The sequence below is a fragment of the Danio rerio genome, chromosome 16 (genome assembly GCF_052040795.2).
Source record: "Danio rerio strain M-AB ecotype USA chromosome 16, GRCz13ab, whole genome shotgun sequence".
In the NCBI taxonomy this organism is placed as follows: domain Eukaryota; kingdom Metazoa; phylum Chordata; class Actinopteri; order Cypriniformes; family Danionidae; genus Danio; species Danio rerio.
In genome coordinates this window covers 9,439,660-9,463,443 of record NC_141036.1, presented here as the reverse complement: position 1 = coordinate 9,463,443, position 23,784 = coordinate 9,439,660, and the positions used below count along the sequence as shown (strand labels likewise).

Below are 23,784 nucleotides of genomic sequence, written 5' to 3'. Positions count from 1 at the left end.
TTTAAATCCCTAATGGCGAACGGCTGCTTCTCACTCAGGGCTGTTTATGCTAATGAGGGAGAGATCTTCAATAATCGGCGGGGCTTTCCCCATCCATGACATGACATGTACAAAGGGAGAATGCCAATCAGTTTCTATACAGACTGTTTTATGAAGTGTGATTACAAAAAATATAAATCAATCAAATTTGACTACTAAAGGCTGGCTATACTCAGACACTGTTGCCACACAACTGTGTTTAAATGCTTTAGAAAAGTGAGTTTTGCATAATAGGTCCCCTTTAGGAAAATGGTTATGAAACTGTTATAAAAACATGACTGATAAATAGAAGCGGCATACCCTGTGAGTGACTTTTGACACATCTCTAGCTGTTCCAGCAGATGAGGCAGCAGCTGACCCATAGTCTCATCTCCCACACACGACTGGACTACATTGGGCATTTCATGAGCTCGAGTCATGATTTTCACCCAAGATTTGTCAATGTTGGAGAACCGCTTTGCCTCCTAAAAGAGATTTATTTTATTTTATTTTTTTACTGTAATTGCGTTTTAACATTTAATATTTCAGTCTTGTCAAAAAACATCTTGAAAACAAAATAGACCAAACATAAAAACTTTGGTCTAAGACCAAACAAAATTGACAAGATTCCAGGGAGAAGCAATGTGGCTTTCTGCACCAAACACAATGCAACATGACAGAAATATTTAAGTATCAGCCTGCACTCCCAATGAAATAGTAAATTCAATAAATACTGTACATATTAAACCTTTTTAACATTAATAATAGGCTATACTGACACAGTTCTGACTTTCATTTTCAAACCGTCTGCTATGATGGTTTATTGAAGGACATGCCTTTCTACAATGTTTAAATGGATTCTATCTTAGGTTGTTGATTTTTAGAAGGATTCTTTCTAAGATGGTAAACGAATGCATGGTTTATGTGACATTGGTTGTGTTACTTTACATGACCACAAGCTAATGCTATATAATACTGTTACACATCCAACATTGAAGAGAGCAATGTGTAGAATGCATTTTGATAGTTTACTTGTAGATGACAGTATAACCCACATAAAAATACTATAGTAATATACAAAGAGTTGTAAAAAAAATAAAAAATAAATAACTATATATATATATAAAATTTTATTTATTTATATATATATATATATATATATATATATATATATATATATATATATATATATATATTTTTTTTTTTTTTTACAACTCTTTGTAAATGAATGTTCCAGCATACTGTACTATGCTTTATAGTTATTAAATGATAAACTTTAATAAATATTGTAGTGTATTGTAGTTTTACTTTTTACTACAGCAAATTGTAATGTATTGTAGTATTACATACCCTACAGTGTAGAAAATGATTATTTTTTATATTAGTGTAGTTTTTGTTACCATAGCAACTACTTTTCTATAGTATGGCTCAAAAAAAAAACTATAGTATTTTTTTCATGTGGAAATCTATCCATCCATCCATCCTAAAAACTTCAACAACAAAAAAAAAAACTATGTACGGTATAGCGCTCTTTTATTAAATTATTTAATTTCTATTATGTTCAGTTGGTAGATGTGGCCTTAAAAACCGCCTAAGTCAATGTCCCCTTACTTTTTTTCCCTGTGCTTCATTCCTACTAAAAGCTAGGTGTTGATGTATGGGAGTGAGGTTGGATTACTGATATTACCTTCGGCAGCTGTTTGGCTATGTCTCCACCTACAAAAACAGCCTCAAGGTAAATCCAGAGGTTTTGAACTGTCATCCAGTTCTCGATGATATCTGTTGTGTTGGACAGATTCTGAACCCACTTCTGGATTTGGGCTTTGAATGGTGTGTTGTATCTAAAATGTATAAGCCATGTGCACCAGAAGATAAGTCAAAAAAAAGTGTCTTGATCCTTTCTGTTTTTATAGCCCTATGCTTTATAAAGTGCACCGAATATAGGGTATATGTTACAACATCAATGTAAGTCCACAATGTAACAGTCTATGGGCTAAAACAAGGGGTAGTTCACACAAAAAATGAAAATTCCTTATTTCATATGTTCCAAACATGTCTGATTTTCTTTTTTTTTGTTAAACACAAAAAATTGAGAATGCTGTAAACCTGTAACCATTGACTTCCATAGTATTTATTTTTCCTAATATGGAAGTCAGTGGTAACAGGTTTTCAGCTCTCTTTAAAATATCTTTGTTTGAGTTCAACACACACACAAAAAAAAAAAAACATTTGAGGGTGAGAAAATAGTGAGTATATTTTCATTTTTAAAGTGAACTATCCCTTTAACACATAATTAAACTATTAATTTATATATAAATACAGTAAGTAGCCTAAATAACACTTGGGCTGTATACAAAATATACAGATAAACTATACAAATAAATAGTGCACTATTTAAGAGAGCAGCCATTTCTAATGATATTTGACACCATAGTGGACTCAATCAATCCCACAATGCACAGCACAAATGATTGTACAACCCACCGATTTAATATAAACTATAAATAAACTACTGTAACTACCTAAATTTTCCAGAGAATTTAAGTGTTGTTTTAATGGCTAACCTGTTGCTCATAAGGGAGCCAAGCACCATCAGGCTGTCCTCCATGTTAGTGATGATCTCAGAAGTACTGTCTCCTCGCAAAAGAAGCTCACCTCGGGTTTTGAATTGGGCAAACGTAAAGGTCTTGTTGTCCCATTCTGCAATTACTTGTTTGAGTTTCTGCTCAATATCCCGCTCCTTCACAGCACTGATGCAGATGTCCTGTTCAAATGTTGGTACAGTTACAATGGACCCCATTACTTTATTAAGCAGATTTTGCCAGCTTTAAGGTCAAAAGTCCAAACAGATGAATATACAGAGTTCTCACTTTATGCCAAATTTCCTCAATTATCCCTGATTTCATTGACAAAAAAGATGACTGTTCATGATATTTTCAGAATTTTCATTTGGTATATGGTATTTAAGAAATTCCATGACCCATGGAAACCCGATAAATAATAATAATACAAAAATTCTGACCTCGATTTCTTCTTTGTACTTCAACAGAGGGGCTTCCATTATGTTGCGAAGCTTAAAGTTATCCGTTTCAACCTCAAAGGTGTGACCTGTCACCTCAGTAATCCTCTTCCAGTGTCGCGTCATCATGGCTTTGTTAGTCATAAGATCCAGCAGGGGGCAGCACTCACTAAATTCGTCAATCGTTTTTTTCAGGTCCATAAATGCCTGCCACTCTTTAAGGCCCCTTGGCAGTTTGCGGCACCTACAAAAACAAAACAAAACAAACATTTAGGGCTCTATTTTGACGGTCCATGCGCAGAACGCAAAACGCAGGGCGCAAACGCTTTCAAGGCGTGTCAGAACGCGTTTTTGCTAATTTAAGGACGGGAAAATCTGCTTTGCGCCGTGGCGCATGGTCTAAATAGGGTTGAGTTTATTTTCTTAATGAGTTATAGGTGTGTTTTGAGAATAAACCAATTAGAGTCTCATCTCCCATTCCCTTTAAGAGCCAGCTGTGTCACGCCAAGAGCGCATTCGCTATTTACAGGATGCAAAGTAAGTCTAAGTGGAAAAAATGAGCATTTTACTAGCAAACAGTTAACAGTTAACATTTTTTTTTTTTACAGAAAACTGTTAAACAGAGCATCTACTGCGTGAGAATAAGAGATAATGGATCTACTTTCACATTCGCTCTTGGATAGGGAAACCTTTACACACAGAAATCAATTAGTCTATAAATAAATAATTTTGTTTGTTAACCGCAAATATTCGTTTCAAAACTATTTCTAAATTCAGCTCTAATTTCCAGCAAACAAATAAATGAATAATAATAACAAAATGTGCTCAAAAACCTGAGTTATATCCTAAAACACATGCTGTGCCCCATATGGTCTAAAACCTGACAGGTGGGCAAATCTAAGCTTGTTTTTAATAAAACAAATATAAATATGGATATAATACATACTGCTAATAATAATAACATTATACAAAAGCAAATTGTTATGAATGAACTGAAAAAACCTCCCGAGATGAAGAAGACATAAAAGCAGTGATTTTTCATATTTATGTCGGCTAGAAAATAATATGTTTTGTAATATTTTAATCCTTTATATTTATATTCTATATCTATTCTTATTATATCCTATATACATCCTTAATATTTAATTTTTTTCATATGTAAAGATATTTGCCTATTGTACTCTTGTGCGTATTAAGCAGTGTGCAAGCGAGGCGCATCTCTGTGTCGGAGTTTAGACCGGGTTTGTTTTGGTCTAATGAAAAATCTATTATAGTTTCTCAAAATAGCAAAGCACCAGCAGTGCGCCTCAGAACGCCTTCCTTTTTAGACCAGAACGCCTATGAGCGCACAAATGAGCGCTAATGCATTTACTATTTAAACAGCATAGCGCAACGCCTCAAAAAGACTCTTGCGCCAAGCTGAAACTACCAAAAGACTACTGCGCCGCGCCTTGCGCCACATTGCGCCGGGTGTATGATAGGGCCCTTAAACTTGTTTACATTTAAATAAAACTGTTATTAGCTTTGTAATTTTGTATCCATTACTAAAGGCCCATTTACACCAAGCATGAAAACTATAAATATAATGATAAATATAAATGCATCCACACTGACAAATGACAAATTTTTTTTTAGTTCATGCATTTCATTTGGCATTAACCCCTTATAACCAGCCGAAGTCCTAAATGTGCAACCAGCGATGCTGACCAATGAACCTTTATTTAAAAGCATACGTATAAATACAATAAAAATAATAAGAATTAAAATACTGATCATAGTCATCTGTGGTGGAAAAAAACAATAAACTTTTTGGTATCACTATTTTGAATGAAAACCTGCTTCAGAGTGCTGTTGACATTAGACTGGAGCGATGGTTCATCTTGCAGCAGGACAATGACCTAAAGCACACTGCCAAAATATCAATGAAGTGGCTTCACAACAACTCAGTGAATGTCTTTGAGTGGCCCAGCCAGAGCCCAGACCTAAATCCTATTTAACATCTCTGGAGAGATCTGAAAATTGCTGTACACCGTCGCTTCCCATCCAACCTGATAGAACTTGAGATGTACTGCAAAGAGGAACGAGCAAAAAATCCCAAAGACTGTGCCAAGCTTGTGGCATTATATTCAAGAAGACTTGAGATTGTAATTACTGCCAAGTATCTATCAACAAAGCATTGAGCAAAGGCTATGAATACTTCTAAACATGTGATTTTTCAGGTTTTATTTTTTAATAAATTTGGAACAATTTAAAAAAAATATTTTTTCACATTGTCATTATGGCGTATTGTGTGTAGAATTTTGAGGATATAAATTTAATTTAATTTATTCCATTTTTAGAACTGCATCTTTATCATTATATTTATAGTTATTGTGCTTGGTGTGAATGAGCCCTAAAGGGAAAGTTTAAATTTACTCAATTTTTACTCAACCTCAAGCGATTGTAAACCTTTCTGAATTTCCTTTTTTCTTTTTAACACAAAATAATTTGAAGAATGCTAAAAACCTGCAACCATTTACTGCTATAGTAAGAAAAACACAACCCAGACTCATTCTGAAAACGTACCTCTATGTACATTTCTGGGGAGCGCCAAATACATCCCAGGAGCTACTTTTTAGTTTTTTGCAGTTTTTGTTTTCCCAAATCCATCAGGGGCCGCTGTGTATGCGTTTTGAGATCTCAAATTTCTCTCGTGAGTGCCATTAATGCCTGCTGTTCTCTTGAAAATCCACCAGAGGCCACTGTCAACTGACTGACTGACTGACTCACTGACCAACCGACTGATCCCCATACCCACCCACCGCCTTACCTAAACCGATAGTGTTTTCAAAATTCAAAAAAGAAAAGCCCTCTGATTTTTACCACATTGTCAGACCCTATCCTCACCCTGTTATTTATTGGTTAATTTAACTTTTTTGGCTTTTGTTTTTGTCTTACCTGCTTTCTAGAACAGTTCTTTACCGGAGTTGAACCCCGTCGTTAGTCAACTAAGCTCTGCTTCTCAAATCCTCCGAAGCACGTATTGAGCCACAGCACAAACTGGTTACAACAGGAAATCCGCCCATATGGAGGTAAGCACGAAAAGGAACGCCATCCAACCACCCCACAGCGTTTGTTATAAAGACGAAATGCTGCCATACGTACTTCTGGCTACATAATTCACACTCTTCAAAAATTTATATAGGGCTATGTTTTCAGAATAAGCCTGCGTTGGATAAACAAATACTATGGAAGTCAATGGTTACAGGTTGTCAGTATTCTTTAAAATAACTTCTTTCATGTTTAACAGAAGAAAGAAACTCATAAATGTCTTGTTCTGCGTTTAACTTTATTTGTTGCACGGGGCGTGTAGTAATTAAATAAGGAGATGAACAGTGAGTGCCAACAACTTCCAGCTTTAATCCACAGCGTGTTGCCGTATTACAGGTTAACCATCACTAGTAGACTCCTCTACTAGTCATAAATTAGTGACGCAAATATTCAGTGCTTATGTGAATATTACAATAAAGATTTTAAACAAGTGAAGGGGAAGTAAATTATGACAGAATTGTCATTTTTGGGTGAACTATCCCTTTAAGCATATGCTGTAAACCATGAAGATGCCATAAGAAAACTCTCCATTCATACTATCGTTCTGAAATTATTATTGTGCTACGCTCCAGAACAGCTGACCTTAAATTCAATCCATGAACAGCATGGAGAATTAATCTATTTTCTGGGAAGCTTCTGCACAATTGAAATCCCCTGGTGGCTTCATGCTTTTCAATGTAACTTATTACGTGACTGCTAGAGAGAATGGATCGTGGAAATTTCGTTTGACTTCTGTGACCTTCTCACCTCGCCTGAAAATCCAGAAGTTCATTGTTAATTCTGTCGATGTGAATGTCGGCCCATGAGATGTCATAGTAGCCATTGACTGTGTCGATCACGCTGTTGTAGAGTCCATACAGCTTTTGCAGAAGCGTCAACTGCTTCCTAATCTCAAGGAGCTGAGGATGCTGGGTAACAGGTAAGCCAAAGAGTTCCTCCCCACCTGTGAATGTGATGTACTTGCGGAACAGGTTGTCAAAGCGATTCTGTGGAACACCAGATCATTTTGAGGTAAATAACCAAACAAAGTATTTAGTTATATGTATACACATATGAAATAAACATAATGGCTGCGTCCGAAATCGCATACTTCCCTACTATATAGTATTTAAAAAACAGTACGTGAGATAATTGGTATGTCCAAATTCATAGTATTCAAAAAACAGTAGACAAGAAGTGTTCAAATGACCTGCAACTTCTTCTATCATTCTGTACACTATATAACTACAAAGCTTTTTTTGAGTTGACTCAACTTTCAACCCAAGTACTCTGCATTTGACCCGATTTAAGTTGAGCAAACTCAAAAATGTCCTGAAGCTGGTTGCATTAATTTTAAGTTATCAACAGTGTAGTGGACGCTACACTGTAAAATGTTTCCCTTGGTTAAACTTATAAACTCATCATAGATGTTGTTGATGTAGATGTAGTAGAAGTGATTGTGGTAGTGGTAGTAGTAGTAGTAGTAGCAGTAGACGTTGTTGTATTAGTTGTAGCAAACGCTATAGTAGTATCAGTAGTGGTAGTCATTGTTGTAGTAGTATCAGTATTAGTAGACATTGTAGTAGTAATAGTCGTGGTTGTGGCTGTAGTAGAAGCAGTAGTAGTTGTAATATAAGTAACTTGCTGTAGTAGTAGTTGGTGTAGCACTTGTGATTTATTATTATTGTCAGTTATCTTTACTGTTGTCCTTTCTTTCTTTTTACTTTCATTTTTACTATCATACATTAATAAGCATTGTTGTTACTCCCTACCTCTGACTGGTTTCTTTCTATATATTTTATTTATATCTGTGACACTTTATATCTTGCTTCATTTATTGACTGTTATTGTTCCTTATGCATGTACTCTGACCTGTCCACCAAGTTACCTTTACATGCATACACACACACGCACACTCACGCACATACCAGTACCTGACTATATTGTTGTTGTTTTTGTTGTTGTTTTTGTTTTGTTGCTTTGTTTTTGTTATTTGTTGATGTTTTCTTGTATTTTTGCATATTCTAATAATAAAAAAAAACTTACAAACTTATCTTGAAAATGTGAGTACAGCATATCATAAAACATGCAATAGTTTATTCTTATATCTATGTAAAATAGATGATGCTTACACAGCACTAATGATGTGAGAACATTGTTTTTGGCCGAGAAAAGAAAAGAAGTAAAAACAACTAACCTTCATTCCAATATACAGATATTTCTCAAACTGATTTTAGATAACCTTAATAGTTTGTTAAACTAGTAATAGTAGGTAAAACTACTTCTATTATTAAGCCGTGATCACACTGCACTTTTCGCTTCATAGACTTCCATTCATAAGCATTAAAATGCGGAGACCAGAAACGCAAGCAAGTGCCACAAGTTTCACATTTCACTGCATTCGAAAGTTCAAGCTTGGTGAATTCTTACCTGCGAAATCACGTCAGGTGATTGCGTGAGACCAATAGAAGATCATTTAAAAGGAGAACTTTAAAATATGGAGCAGTCGCTCATTTTTAGTGTCTAATCATATTGTTTAACCCCGCCCCTTTTCGCAGCGCCGTACGACAGAATTTTGCAAGTACAAGCTCTAGTGCAGGGGTGACCAAGGCTGCTTATGAAACCGCCTACTACTCACTAGGTACTGCATTTGAATTTAAACGTACTACTTGGCTGTTAGAAAGGTACATTCTATACAGTATGAATGTGAAAAGTATGAATGGAATTCGGACCTACTACATCCGCCATTTTCTCATGGTCACGTGAACCTTCCTGCGTCAGTTGTGTCACTTTTCTCCCATTCATGAATTCTCTCATGGAGCATCATGGGATAGCGAAGCATGCATTGGATGCGCACTCCAGAATCTCGCCGGAAGTAGTAAGCCATCCGGGTACTTCTCGCATACTTATTTTTGAATTCTATGAGTTCAGACATTCTACTCAGCTCGCATACTGTTTTTAGCGTACTATATAGTAAGAAGTATGCAGTTTCGGACACAGCTCAACCCTGTTCCTGGAGATCTACCTTCCTGCAGATTTCAGTTGCAACCCATATCAAACACACCTGCCTGTAATTATCAAGAGCTCTTCAGGTCCTAATTAATTGGCTCAGGTGTGTTTGATTAGGGTTGGAGCTGAACTTTGCAGGAAGGTAGATCTCCAGGAACAGGGTTGAACACCTCTGCTCTAGTGTGACCGCAGCTTAAGTCGCTTTGGACAAAAATGTCTGCTAAATGACTAATGGTAAATGTAATTTCCATGACTTTTCCAAAACCTTGTGGGCTTTCCTGTTTTTTCCAAAACATTTCCAGGCCTGTAAAATGCCATGTCAAAATTCCATAAATTTTCCAGGTTTTCTATGACCGTATGAAGCCTGATATTTATAAATATTTAGTGATTTATAAATATTTGATTATAAATATTTATTGAGCATCTCTTCTAAAAATCGAAATGTCTAAAAATCTCATCATCTTCTTATGAATCCAGTCTCATGTCTCGTCTTATTTTGTTGCATATGTGTCTTGTCAAACTCCTACTAATTACAAATTAGTCACTAAGAGAAAAAAATAGCTTATGTTTGCAAAAGCAGCTATTATGCATAACAAAATTACCCAATAATGTACCTGAAACATAATAAGCCTGTCACTGGCATCCTGTGGAGCCAATCCGACCACCATGGGACCATCCTAAGGATTTAAAAAGCACAAAACAAGAGAAACATATGGACATATTCTTAATTTATGATAAACAACCGCTTTAGTTTTCCCAGAGTACACAGGATACATAACTAGCTTTAAAGATTGCTCTGATTTTTCCGCAGCTTGATTTCTAGCACTTTATGTTTCAGAACACTCAAAGGAATATAAATGCAGGAAAACAACTGTGTTTGGGCTTGAAAGTGTAATTGCCTGAGGGATCGTCTCAAAGCAAAAAAAAAGGGGGATAAAGAGAGTTCACAGGCCCCTCAGGACTCACCCTGTCATAGTCGTGGTAGAAATGCTGGCAGTCTTCCACAAAGGTCTCCACGTTTTTGATGAGTTCTCCCCTGAATTTTGGTTGAAGGGACACCAGCTCGTTCTGCACCTCGGTGCTACGGGAAAGCAGTTTCTCCCAGGTGTACCGGAGTGTGTCCACTTTTTCTGCTTCCTCTTTGGCAATCAGCAATCCATACTTATGCAGCATGCTGTATGATTCCTGCAGGACAAAGAAGTAATATCACAGAACACATTATAAAATACAATACACACACTCACCGGCCACTTTATTAGGTAAACCTTACTAGTACTGGGTTGGACCCCATTTTGCCTTCAGAACTGCCTTAATCCTTTGCGGCATAGATTCAACAATGTACTGGAAATATTCCTCCGAGATTTTGGTACATATTGACATGATAGCATTACACAGTTGCTGCAGATTTGCCATGATTTGAATCTCCCGTTCCACCACATCCCAAAGGTGCTCTATTGGATTGGTATCTGGTGATCCTGAACCAGTCTGAGATGATTTGCACTTTAAGAAATGGCGCATTATTCTGTTGGAAGTAGACATCAGAAGATGGGTACACTGTGGTCATAAAAGGATGGACATGGTCAGCAACATTACTCAGGTAAAGTTGTGGCGTTGAAACCATGCTCGATTGGTACTAAAGGGCCCAAAGTGTGAAAAGAAAATGCCCCCACACCATGACACCACCACCAGCAGCCTGAAACATTGATACAAGGCAAGATGGATCCATGCTTTCATGTTGTTGACACCAAATTCTGATCCTACCACCCGAATGTTAAAGCAAAAATCTCATCAGACCAGGCAGCTTTTTTCCAATCTTCTACTGTCTAATTTTGGTGAGCCTGTGTGAACTGCAACCTCAGTTTCCTGTTCTTAGCTGACAGGAGTGGTACCTAATGTGGTCTTTTGCTGCTGTAGCCCATCCGCCTCAAGGTAGGACGTGTTGTGCGTTCAGAGATGATTTTTTGCATACCTTGGCTGTAACGAATGGTTATTTGAGTTATTGTGGCCATTCTATCAGTCTAAAACAATCTGGCCATTCTCCTCTGACCTCTGGCATCAACAAGGCATTTGCGCCCACAGAACTGCCACACACTGGATATTTTCTCTTTTTCGGACAATTCTCTGTAAACCCTAGAGATGATTGTGCGTGAAAATCCCTGAAGATCAGCAGTTTTTGAAATACTCAGACCAGCTCATCTGGCACAAACAACCATGCCACGTTCAAAGTCATTTAAATCACCTTTCTTCTCCATTCTGATGCTCGGTATGTACTGCAGCAGATCATCTTGACCATGTATAAATGCCTAAATGCATTAAGTTGCTGCCATGTGATTGGCTGATTAGAAATTTGTCTTGAGCAGTTGGACCTAATAAATTGGCCGGTCAATGTATTTTTGCAGCTCTACTAATTGTAGGTAGACAAAAAAAAAAGCTGTGTAAAAATGTATTTTTGTGTTCTAGTGGATCAATCAGTTCAAACTAAGCACACCAGAAACAAATCTCACTTCACAAGCACAGTTAGTTTACCCCAAAATAGAAATTCTGTCATCATTTACTCACCCTTTACTTGTTTCAAACTGTTTTGTCTTCTGTTAAACACAAACAAACATTTGTTTTACCTACTGTGGAAGTCACAGGTTACAGATTAAGATGTCTTTCAATAATTTTCTTTAGTGTTCAACAGAAGAAAGAAACAAAGGTTTGAAACCTCTTTAAAGATTACAGTAAAACAAAAAAAAAATTTTGGTGAACTAACCCTTCAACTGATCCACAAGTATGGTCCAAATCTGAAAATACCACCTGAAGAATCTGAACAGTACAATTTAACTGAAATGACAACTAATTTCCGCTACTATCAACAATGTCTGTATGGCTTTTAAGCCAATAAGCTGACCTTGAGATTGAACTGCAACAGATCATCTTGACCATGTCAACATGCCTAAATGCATTGAGTTGCTGCCATGTGATTGGCTGATTAGAAATTTGCCTTAATGAGCAGTTGGACCTAATAAAGTGGCAGGTCAATGTATTTTTGCAGCTCTGGTCACCATTAACTGTAGGTACGCAAAAAAGAGCTGTGTAAAAATGTATTTTTGTGTTCTAGTGGATTAATCAGTTTAAATTAAGCACACCAGAATCTATGACAGGTGCATAGGAGAAAAGCATTATGTAAAAATGTGCAGAAAAAAACAAAACAAATATTCCTGCACTTTCCCAGAGATGGGTTGCGGCTGGAAGGGCATCCGCTGCGTAAAAATGTGCTGAATAAGTTGGCGGTTCATTCCACTGTGGTGACCCCAGATTAATAAAGGGACTACGCCGACAAGAAAATAACTGAATGAATATTCCTGCACACTATCAATACTTATTTAAAGATTTATAAAATGCATTATGTTACACATTTCATAAATATTTGAGTAAGTATTGATGGAAATGTAATCCTGGACCACAAAACTAGGATCTTTTGTTGCATGGATATATTTTGGCAGTAGCCAAAAATACATTGTCTGGGACAAACTAATAGCTTATATACATACATACATACATACATATATACATATATATATATATATATATATATATATATATATATATATATATATATATATATATATATATGTGTGTGTGTGTGTGTGTGTGTGTGTGTGTGTGTGTGTGTGTGTGTGTGTGTGTGTGTATGGTCTTGGGTCACATTTAAAGCACTTCCTATGTATTACTGTCTTTTTAATTGTGAGTACCTCAATTGGGCCAACTTGAAAGTCTATAAAGATCTGGTGTTCTCTGATCTCTTTAAGCGTTGCCATGGCAATACGGATATCATCCAAGTCCTTAATCTGCCTGTTGAGCTTCTTGCTCGCCTCATCGATAAATGTGAAGATCTGTTCCATCTCCATGCGGTACTTCCTGTTGCAATACTGGCCAAAATCCACCATCCAGCTCTTGGTCTCGGCAGTAAGAGCCAACTTCAGATCCACTGTAGGTAGGTTCAGAAAGACACATGAATGAAGAGGCTAATTGTAGCTTAGATAATTAAAATATGGAACAATCATTTATTTAGTAAGTTACATAAACATCAATATCAAGCATGTATGGGTGTAATTAAAGTAGCTAGTTACTGTATTAAGGGTGTACTCACACTAGGTACACTAGGTTTTCCTGAACAATGCCGGGGCGCGATTGCCCCCTCCCTTCTCCCCCTTGGCCCGCACTCATCGTATTTTTTGCCTTACATCTTTAATGATGCGACTGTTTAGTTTAACAAAGGGGAAGTGCTCTCGCTCTATATAATGGAGATTGCTTTAGTTATATTGTTTTGTGTTATTTTAAGCCGTTTGATATGCAGTGACATGCAGGCAAATATTTTGTTGAACATCTCCACCACTTTTAATGCTTAGAAATGTTTGTGAAAATCATCGTGCTGTACGTATTAGGAGGTTTGCTGAAGGTGGCAGCTGACGTGCAGTGAGGGGTTTGTATGTTTAAAAAACTATGTTCATTGAAAAGTAAGAATGATTAATTACTTCATATAAAACCGTCCCTTGAAAGTGACGTAGCATCTTCAGTTTTAAGCTCAGGCAGGCTTTGCATGCTTTACATTACAATCGTACCGCACCACAGGCCAACCAAACTGCACTCTGGCACACCTCTTCCAACCGGGCCAGGGCCTGCCAACCGAACTGTACCTGGAATTTGGAGCACTCACACTTGTCAAATGAACTAAGAAATGGGGGTCAGATGTGCCTGGGCACAGTTCAGATAGCCTAGTGTGAGTACACCCTGAAAAACTTTTCTACTGAATAAGAGATTATTATTCATTTTTAGGCAATTTAAGTTACTTAATAGAAAATTGCTTTAAATACAATAAATAAATTCAACAGTTCTGTTTAAATTGATTCAGAGAAGTAGAGGAATTGTTTTTTTTTTTTTTTTTGTTAAACAAATATATTTTGAAGAATAATCATATATTTCAACAAAAGAAGGTTTCATTTATCAAGATGACTGAACATGCTTAAAAAACAATTAATTGAGTTTGAAATGTATGATGATATACGCCATTACTGTGAAATGTTTTGTATTTTGATACATATGTTTTTAGACTCTAATTTTACATTTTCAAATTAATTTTAAAGGTCCTGTCAGAATTTTAAGTAGTGTTGATTCGAGTAACTAAATTACTTAATGAGTAATGAAGTTATTTTACAAACAAAGTCATTCAAAAATATCTTAAATGCTATTTTAATGATGCGATTACTAATTATTCACTTTTTTAAAGTATAACTTTACACTGATTGATACAATCTTGCCTTTTCTATTATTAATTAACGCAACTCTTGACAGTCTGCGAACCCCTTAGAACTTTTAACCCCTCCTGAATGTTTTTGTTAAGAGACGGCCTACCTGTATATAGTGCCAGAGCTCCTACTGAGATAAACTCAGGCTCTGCATTAATTTCTAGTTCTAGATCTCTGTAGTAAAGGATCTGAGACTCGAATTCAGACAGAAAAGGGTTTCCCTGGATGAATTTCTGAATGGTTTCTTCTCGATCTTTCTTCCAGATGTGGTGATAGATGCTAAAGCGCTCCAAAGCGTTCATTATTTCCTGTGAAAATATATGAAAAGTTTGATGCATGTTGTTTACCATAAAATTTCTGATAGTTACATTATCAACACAACCAAACGAAAAAGGTATAATGAGCAACAGATACAGTATTTGAACATGTCATAAAAAACATGCTTTTATTAACTTAAAATGATTAGGGGGAAACAAATTCAGGTTCAAAATATATTTGATTACAGTCTCTGTTTTGTGCTGTCAATTGCTAGAGAAAATCATTTCACCTCAGTCCTTAGTTAAAAAAAATGCACAGTATCACTTTGGAAGTTTATAGGTCAAGGCGTTCCACAAGGTTTAAAAGAAGATATGTGCAGCTTTTGCTGTGTCAATTATGATTCTGCAGAACCTGTTTTGCTATTTAAAAGCTAAAGTTTGGTGAATAGACTTGTGGTTATACTTTAAACCACACATATATTGTACAGCGGATAAAATAAATATTAAAAATGTCACGATTTTTCACCCAAAAAATTGTCCTAAAGGTGCCGTTGTCTTATAACTTATAACTAATAGCCGGCAGCTAGCTCTCTGCAACTCTCACATGGTCGCGCACTAAAGCTAAGCAGGGCTGCGCCTGGTCAGTACCTTGATGGGAGACCACATGGGAAAGCTGGGTTGCTGCTGGAAGTGCTGGCCAGCAAGGGGTGCTCAACCTGTGGTCTGTGTGGGTTGTAATGCCCCAGTATAATCACGGGGACTTTATACTGCTCAGTGAGTGCCGTCTTTTAGATGAGACGTAAAACCGTGGTTGTTAAAAATCACAGGATGTCCTTCAAAAAAAAGAGTAACCCCGGCATCCTGGCCAAATCTGCCCACTGGCCTCTGTCCATCATGGCCTCCTAACCATCTCCCATATCATAATTGGCATATCATCACTTGGTATCCTCTTCATCAATCAGCTGGTGTGTGGTCTGGCGCAAAATGGCTGCCGTCGCGTCATCCAGGTGGATGCTGCACACTGGTGGTGGATGAGGAGATTCTCCCCATTGTGTAAAGCGTTTTCAGAGCCCAGAAAAGTGCTATATAAATGTAAGGAATTATTATTATCATTATTATTATAACCTTCACCATTCTAAGCGACCATATATAGGGTGCCCCCAAAGACAATATCAAACCCCCCCCCCACCCCTTCACATATATCCACGACCCAACCACCCACGCCCCACACCAGTCCCCTACGCCTTCATTAACAGATGATGAAAATGAAACCAGGGTGGACATTTTAGCAAGACAATGACCCCAAACGCAGCCAAGGAAACTCTCAACTCGATTCAGAAAATAAAACAAAGCTGCTAGTATGGCTCAGTAAATCAGCTGACCTGAAGCTAATAAAACAATTAGAACTAAAGCTTTCATAGATGAGACACACAGAACCATCAAGAACTAAGCAATGAATGGAACTCTCCATACAAGAGGTTTCTTGAAGCTGTCGTTATCAAAAAAGCCTTATATACAAAGTATTAAATACATTCCAGTAGTTCAGTACTCTTTCCTTCTGTCATTCCATTGTTTTTACACATAACACATTGTTCTGTATTAATTGTGTGTTTGGGATTTACCAAAATCTTGATAAATTTCCTGTTAACAGCTCCTTTATAAATATATTTACCTGCAAAAATCATGACACAAGTACTTATTTTACCCGCTGTACAAGCATACATGAATACATAAAAGTAAAACGAGTTTAAACAAGCAGACCTTCTTGGTGGAGTTGATGGATGTGCTAAGCACAGAGACCAGCTTGACAATCTCTTTGTTTTCTGAGATGCTTTTATGGTAGTTCTTGATTTGAAAAGGAATGGCCTGATTTGCAGATGCGGATATATCCGAGGTACTGCCTTCTGGAGAAACAACACATCCAAAAATGAGAAATCAAAGTCAATAAGCGAGCACAGAGGCACTCAAATATCTCTAAAATAATCTTTTCAGTAATATATCTTTTTGCCTCAGATCAGCTGTATGAAGGACACTTTATCTCTAATCTATTTTAAGGGATGAAAGATTTACAGGCCGAGCTGCTTCATTACAGTAGACAGAGATATGTTGTTGTGATACTGCTGAGCTCAATCAATTTTGTGTCAGTTTTCTTTTTTTCCTCAGAGTGAGAGATGGAGAGAGAGCAAACGATGTGAATTATATTATTATTGTGACGCAAATGACATATCGCCACTCACATCCATGGTTCTGCATCTATTTCTGTATTCCCTAGTATAATTTATCAAATGATTGGAGATCTACTTATCCTTAGACTGATTCAGTTTTCAACAATTATAAAGAAACATTTACTGGCCAAGGAGTTGTTAGTTCTTCATTTGCTCTGCTGAGCTGTGTAATTACAGAAGGTAAGGAAGAGTCGTACCGGCAAAGCTGTGATAGGTCGAATCAGCGTCTTCGGATTCACTCTCTTGGCTGTTCTGTTTCAAAGCAGCCATGCGTCGCTCACTCATTTTCCTCTGCGACAGCAAAAACATTCAAGCATGACATTTCGTATATATTAGACAAGAACTACATGTACTTGGTATGGAAAGTTCACATCAGTTCTAGAAAACACAATGGGCCCTATCATACACCTGGCGCAATGTGGCGCAAGGCGCAATAGTCTTTTGGTAGTTTCAGCTTGGCGCAAGAGTCGTTTTGAGGTGTTGCGCTATGCTGTTTATAAAGCAAATGCATTAGCGCTCATTTGTGCGCTCATAGGCGTTCTGGTCTAATAAGGAAGGCGTTCTGAGGCGCACTGCTGGCCCATTGCTATTTTGAGAAACTATAATAGATTTTTCATTAGACCAAAACAAACCCGGTCTAAACTCCGGCGCAGAGTTGCGCCTCGCTTACACACTGCTTAATACACACAAGAGAGCAATAGGCAAATATCCTTACATATGAAAAAATTTAAATATTAAGGATAAATATAGGATATAATAAGAATAGAAATAGGATATAAATATAAAGGATTAAAATATTACAAAACATATTATTTTCTAGCCTACATAAATATGAAAAACCACTGCTTTTATGTCTTCTTCATCTCAAGAGGCTTTTTCAGTTCATTCATAACAATTTGCTTTTGTATAATGTTATTATTATTAGCAGTATTTATTATATCCATATTTATATTTGTTTTATTAAAAACAAGCTTAGATTTGCCACTTGTCAGGTTTTAGACCATATGGGGCACAGCATGTGTTTTAGGATATAACTCAGGTTTTTGAACACACTTCATTATTGTTGTTAATTTATTCGTTTGCTGGAAATTAGAACTTAATTTAGAAATAGTTTCGAAACGAATATTTGCGCTTAACAAACGCAATTAATTATTTATAGACTAATTGATGTCTGTGCGCAAAGGTTTCCCTATCCAAGAGCGAAAGTGAAATTAGATCCATTATCTCTCATTCTCATGCAGTAGATGCTCTGTTTAACAGTTTTCTGTAAAAAAAAAAAAAAAACTGTTAACTGTTAGCTTGTGAAATGCTCAGATTTTCCATTTAGACTTACTTTGCGTCCTGTGAATAGCGAATGCGCTCTTGGCGCGACGCAGCTGACTCTTAAAGGGAATGGGAGATGAGACTCTAATTGGTTTATTCTCAAAACACACCTATAACTCATTAAGAAAATAAACTCAACCCTTTTAGACCATGCGCCACGGCGCAAAGCGGATTTTCCCGTCCTTAAATAAGCAAAAATGCGTTCTGACACGCCCTGAAAGTGTTTGCGCCCTGCGTTTTGCGCTCTGCACATGGACCCTCAAAATAGAGCCCAATAATTATAAAGTAATATAATAAAATATAAATAAAATGTGATTCAAATATTAGGTAAACTCAACGTCCTTTCAAAGAAAGTCACTCGGCGGCCATCTTTAAAATAGGCAATATGCTCAGGAATTCTGTTTGAATGGAGAAATATTAAATTCTCCAAAACTGTTTGGCAAGCTTATCATTACATTTCACATTTTTGAATCGCCAATTAAGTTAAACAACCGTTTCTTAAACATCCGAATCAAACAAAATCTGCATTTTTTCAGGTTGCCCAGACTATGCGCACTCAAAGTGAATTACAACATCATCCTCATTTATGGTTGTGTTCTACATTACCATCCTCGCCCACTCACAATGGTCTTCTGTACTAATTCCCAGTTTGGTCTTGATGGCAAATCTTCTCACAAAATGACAGCAGCCTCTTTGTTTACAAGTTTGTCGGCATCTGAGTAATTTCTGTCATGTAAAGTGCATTTGACGGGACGGACTGTAGCTAGCAAATGCTTCAAACAGATTACATAAACAAAGAGCATTTGTTTTCAAGTGTAGTTGGTTCATTTCAAAGTAGCGATGTCAAGCTTTATGTGAATATATTTCTCTATATGTCTGTGAAGCAAGTATTTGTGAAGATTTCAGTGCATTTGCTAAACCCCAGAGGATTCATAAAAAAATCGGATGTCTGGTCTGAGCCATTGCCCCAGAGAATCATCAGACTATAGCGATCGATGATTGGCTCCTGTAGTAGAAGGCAGGGCTTCATTCGCCATATTGACTGTTACACTTTTCCCCATTCAAAATATGCGAATGATATGTCTTGTGTATTGGACCTTTTTTGAGAAGACTGTTGTGACGTGTTTAATGGTTACCAGCATCCTAAATCCTTGAAAGTTTTATTAATATTTGATTTTTTTCTTCTAATGTAAAAACATTTATGTGTCTTTATTTATGTATTGAATCCTCTTTGCATCAAATTACAAAAATAACAAAGTACCGCTTATGAAACTTGTTTCCAATGCAGCATCTATGGGGCAGAACCAACACAGGCTCATTCTGAAAACGTAGTCCCACGGACGTTTCTGGAGACTGCTAATTATGTAGCCGGAGGTACGTATGGCCGCATTTCAATTTTTAAAGCGAACGCTATGGGGGGGTATGACGCTGTTCCTTTTGGCGCTTACCGGCGGACCGCTTACCTCCGTGTGGAGGGCTTTCCCGCTGTGGTTCAGCTGTGGAGTTCAGAGTGAAGTCGACTCCAAAAAAAACTAGAAACCGAACACGCCTACCAATATCAGTCTCACTTTATTTATTTATTTTTTCTGAAAGTCTTGATAATACCATTGTTAAGTTATTCTTTCATTATTTCAGCAAAAAGGATTATAAAAAATGATTTGTTGAATTTTTCCATTCACTTTGCTCTCAGCTTACCCAACTATGTAGACTTAAGCTGCTAAGAAACCCAAAAATGTGAAAAGGGTCCATAGTCTTTGGTACACTATAGGCAGCAGAGGTGGGACCAAGTCATTGTTTGGCAAGTCACAAGTAAGTCTCAATTCATTGCCCTCAAGTCCCGAGTCAAGTCCCGAGTCAAGACAGGCAAGTCCCAAGTCAAGTCCCAAGTCAAAGGCAACAAGGTATGACGCTGTTCCTTTTGGCGCTTACCGGCGGACCGCTTACCTCCGTGTGGAGGGCTTTCCCGCTGTGGTTCAGCTGTGGAGTTCAGAGTGAAGTCGACTCCAAAAAAAACTAGAAACCGAACACGCCTACCAATATCAGTCTCACTTTATTTATTTATTTTTTCTGAAAGTCTTGATAATACCATTGTTAAGTTATTCTTTCATTATTTCAGCAAAAAGGATTATAAAAAATGATTTGTTGAATTTTTCCATTCACTTTGCTCTCAGCTTACCCAACTATGTAGACTTAAGCTGCTAAGAAACCCAAAAATGTGAAAAGGGTCCATAGTCTTTGGTACACTATAGGCAGCAGAGGTGGGACCAAGTCATTGTTTGGCAAGTCACAAGTAAGTCTCAATTCATTGCCCTCAAGTCCCGAGTCAAGTCCCGAGTCAAGACAGGCAAGTCCCAAGTCAAGTCCCAAGTCAAAGGCAACAAGTCTCAAGTCAAGTCCAAAGTCCTATAGTTTGATTTTCGAGTCTTTTCGAGTCTTTTTAACAGAAAAATAAAATTTAAACAGATTATGTATGGCTGTAAGATCTGTATTTATTAAACAAACTTTTTTTTTAATGAAAGAACATTGCTTAGATATATAAAGATACAAATGTAATTTTCTGAAAAAGTGCTAAACAGTGCTGCGTCTCGTCTACACAGCATATTGCACAAGAATGAGTTCCACCAAAAAAAGAGTCCATTTTGCTTCACATCACACAGAAATTGCAGGTCTACTGCTGTCTAGTTCATTAAGTTTAGTTGTGCTATGTTATGTCTTTAGTGATCAACTTGTGATTAACTAAAACTACATAAACAACCTCAATGAGGCAGCAGTAGACCAACAACTCCTGTATGCTGCAAAGTAAAATTAAGTAAACTTGGTATTTTGTCAATTGAATCTCGTGTGTGCTGAAGAGATGGAGATGCAAATCTGTCTAGCAGCAATGTAAAATGGTAGCACATATTCTCAATGAAGTAGGCTACTTCATACAAACAATAACGTTGTTTTCTTCACATAACAATGAAGAACTGTGCTCTCTACCTTGTGTGATGCTCGTGCACCGATTTCCTCTGTGGACAAAACTGCTTGCGAGCTCTAAAATATACGCTGCTCACACGCAAATTTTCTCGCTCTCAAATATGCACTGCTCACACACACATTTTCCTGCGCGCTCTCAGAGATTATATACAGAATTTGTGTCTTGTGTTTCCTCCTTTTGTGCTTTTTGATATGATTTATATTGAGGCACTATTTATTAACAATAACCAAAATACTAAAATAGACTTACATATTAAATTTTTTATCTAATAAACCATAACATTTTGGCTGTATGTTTTATAATGAGATATTTCCAGTTTCAAACACTTAAAGACACAGAGAATAGAGGTTGGATGCAAAGAGTGCATTTTGTTTTACAAACATTTATTAAATATCCAAAAGGTGCACCATACTAATCAAATAAAAAACATTTAAACAACAATATAACTAACGCAAGCAGAAATGTAACTGTGATAAAAATAAGGAAAAACTTGATTTGGCATTATAGCCTACTGTACTATTCACTCTTTAAATAAATCTCACTATCAATCCCATTTTATCATGGCAACTAAAATAAAGTGAACTAGTCTCTGCTGTCTTCCACATTATTGATAAGATTGTGGAGGACATTTTCCATGTCATCCTCTTCATTTTGAGGAAAAGCTGTTCCACAGGGCCCCTGAACACATCTATTGGCATGGACAGGGTTTTGTACAGTACTATAGTAAAGTACTTTAATTAATCTGTTGGGGTAATATTATAGTTGCTATGGTAACACAAGTGTAATATAAACTAATGACCCAGTGCTGTAGTTTTTTTTACAGTATATGGTATATTATACTACAATTCACCACACTTTACTGTAGTAAAACTACACTCTGTATTTCATTTTATCAGTTCACTATTCTTAATACTACAGTATGCTGAAGCATTCATTAACAACTTGTAAATAATACTAGGCTTAAACATAGGCAGTATACCTAACTCTCAAAAACACTAGTATTTATTATAGAATTTGCCTTAACCTCATAGTTTTTCGTTTATTATACTAAATAGTTTAGCAATATACAAACCATATCAACATTCTGGAATAATCAATTTACCAGGAGGATCTCTGGAGAGCAAAAGCAGGAAAGGTATGAAGTGCCAGTGTGGACAAAACTCAAGCAAACGCAGAGAGACTGAATACACGCGCGAGAGACCAGCAAATCAGATTGAAGTACCTGCCCACTGGTGAAAGTAATGTCAGAGCCAATCAGATTTTTCTTTCTTTTCATAAAGAACGGGGTTCGAATCCCACTTAGGCACTTGTAAACAATCATTTTAGAACATTTTGTCAAAAATCCCTACTGAAAAAAACAGCTTAAACCAGCCTAGGCTGGTTGGCTGGTTTTAGAGGGGTTTTGGCCATTTCCAGGCTGGTTTCCAGCCATTTCCAGCCTGGTCTTAGCTGGTCAGGCTGGGAGATGACCAGCTAAAACCAGCTATGTCCAGCTTAAACCAGGATGGTCAAGCTGGTTTTAGCTGGATTTTGCTGGTCAGTTTCCAGCCTGACCAGCTAAGACCTGGCTGGAAATGGCTTGAAACCAGCCTGGAAATGACCAAAACCCCTCTAAAACCAGCCTGGTCGACCAGCTAAAACCAGCTTACCAGCCTAGGCTGGTTTAAGCTGGATTTTTCTGCAGGGATATTGTTATGTTTAACCATTTATTAGAGCCACAAAGTATCTAAAACTTGTTTTCATGTTTGAATAGCCAATAAATGTGATAAATAAATTAAAATAGAAATACCCACAGTGAAACATAAATTTAAATGTTAGTTTAAATACATTCATAGTGGTTTTAAATATCTTTTAATATGTAAAGTAGAGAAGTTCACATTGAACAAACTGAATAAAACAAGTCTTCGTTTTTAGTTTATTTAAAAACAATTACAAATGGAGTAATTCAACTCACAATTAAATGATCTGATTGAGTGATGGAATAATAAAGGTAAAACTTTAATTGAATGATCAGTCAAGTGTTTCCAAATGAAATCTGTTAAAATAAGAGTCCTACAAAACAGGAACAAAGACACTCATGAAACAAAATGTGATTGTTAATTGTATTTTTTATTAGATGGTTGGTTTTAAGTACTTTAAAAATAGTAGATAAGCCTTAAATATAGAGGGGTAAATACAGAAAAACAAACAAACAGAAATTCAACAATATATATGCATTACATTACAATCTCGCAATAAATTTTTTTATTAAAAACCATATAGAGGACTAAAATATTGCTAAGAGGCATAACATCAACAATAATAAAAATACATTTAAGGTTTTAAATACTAAATAAAATTAATAGTATCAATCCAAAATATGAAAAATGTAACACTTTACAATAAGGTTGTATTAATTAATTAAGTTTATGTATGTACTAATGTGAACAAACAATGCAGTGCAGTTCATTACAGTATTCATTATTTTATGCTTTAATTAATGGAAATAAAATTATTGGTTAATTCTTGTTAACTCACAGTGCATTAACATTATTGTTAACAAGCATACCTTTAAATTGTAATAATGCAATAGTAAATGTTAAACTATAATTAATAA

At 36.5% G+C, this 23,784-nt stretch overlaps 1 protein-coding gene across 3 annotated transcripts in view; it reads right to left on the bottom strand.

Annotated features, from left to right (window-relative positions):
* dnah5 (dynein, axonemal, heavy chain 5) overlaps window positions 1–23,784 on the bottom strand; it is a 233,694-nt gene that overhangs the window by 143,031 nt on the left and 66,879 nt on the right. For 2 of the 3 annotated variants that reach the window (XM_087286532.1, XM_087286533.1), the window contains 11 exons: window positions 17,086–17,179; window positions 16,425–16,567; window positions 14,513–14,714; window positions 12,853–13,088; window positions 10,082–10,300; window positions 9,730–9,792; window positions 6,875–7,113; window positions 3,041–3,281; window positions 2,583–2,782; window positions 1,706–1,859; window positions 340–503 (listed from right to left, as the gene is read on the bottom strand). In XM_087286532.1, the coding sequence (XP_087142658.1) occupies window positions 340–503; window positions 1,706–1,859; window positions 2,583–2,782; window positions 3,041–3,281; window positions 6,875–7,113; window positions 9,730–9,792; window positions 10,082–10,300; window positions 12,853–13,088; window positions 14,513–14,714; window positions 16,425–16,567; window positions 17,086–17,179 (1,955 nt within the window). The remainder of the gene's footprint in view (window positions 1–339; window positions 504–1,705; window positions 1,860–2,582; window positions 2,783–3,040; window positions 3,282–6,874; window positions 7,114–9,729; window positions 9,793–10,081; window positions 10,301–12,852; window positions 13,089–14,512; window positions 14,715–16,424; window positions 16,568–17,085; window positions 17,180–23,784) is intronic. The other variant, XM_087286534.1, reaches the window with a different exon arrangement.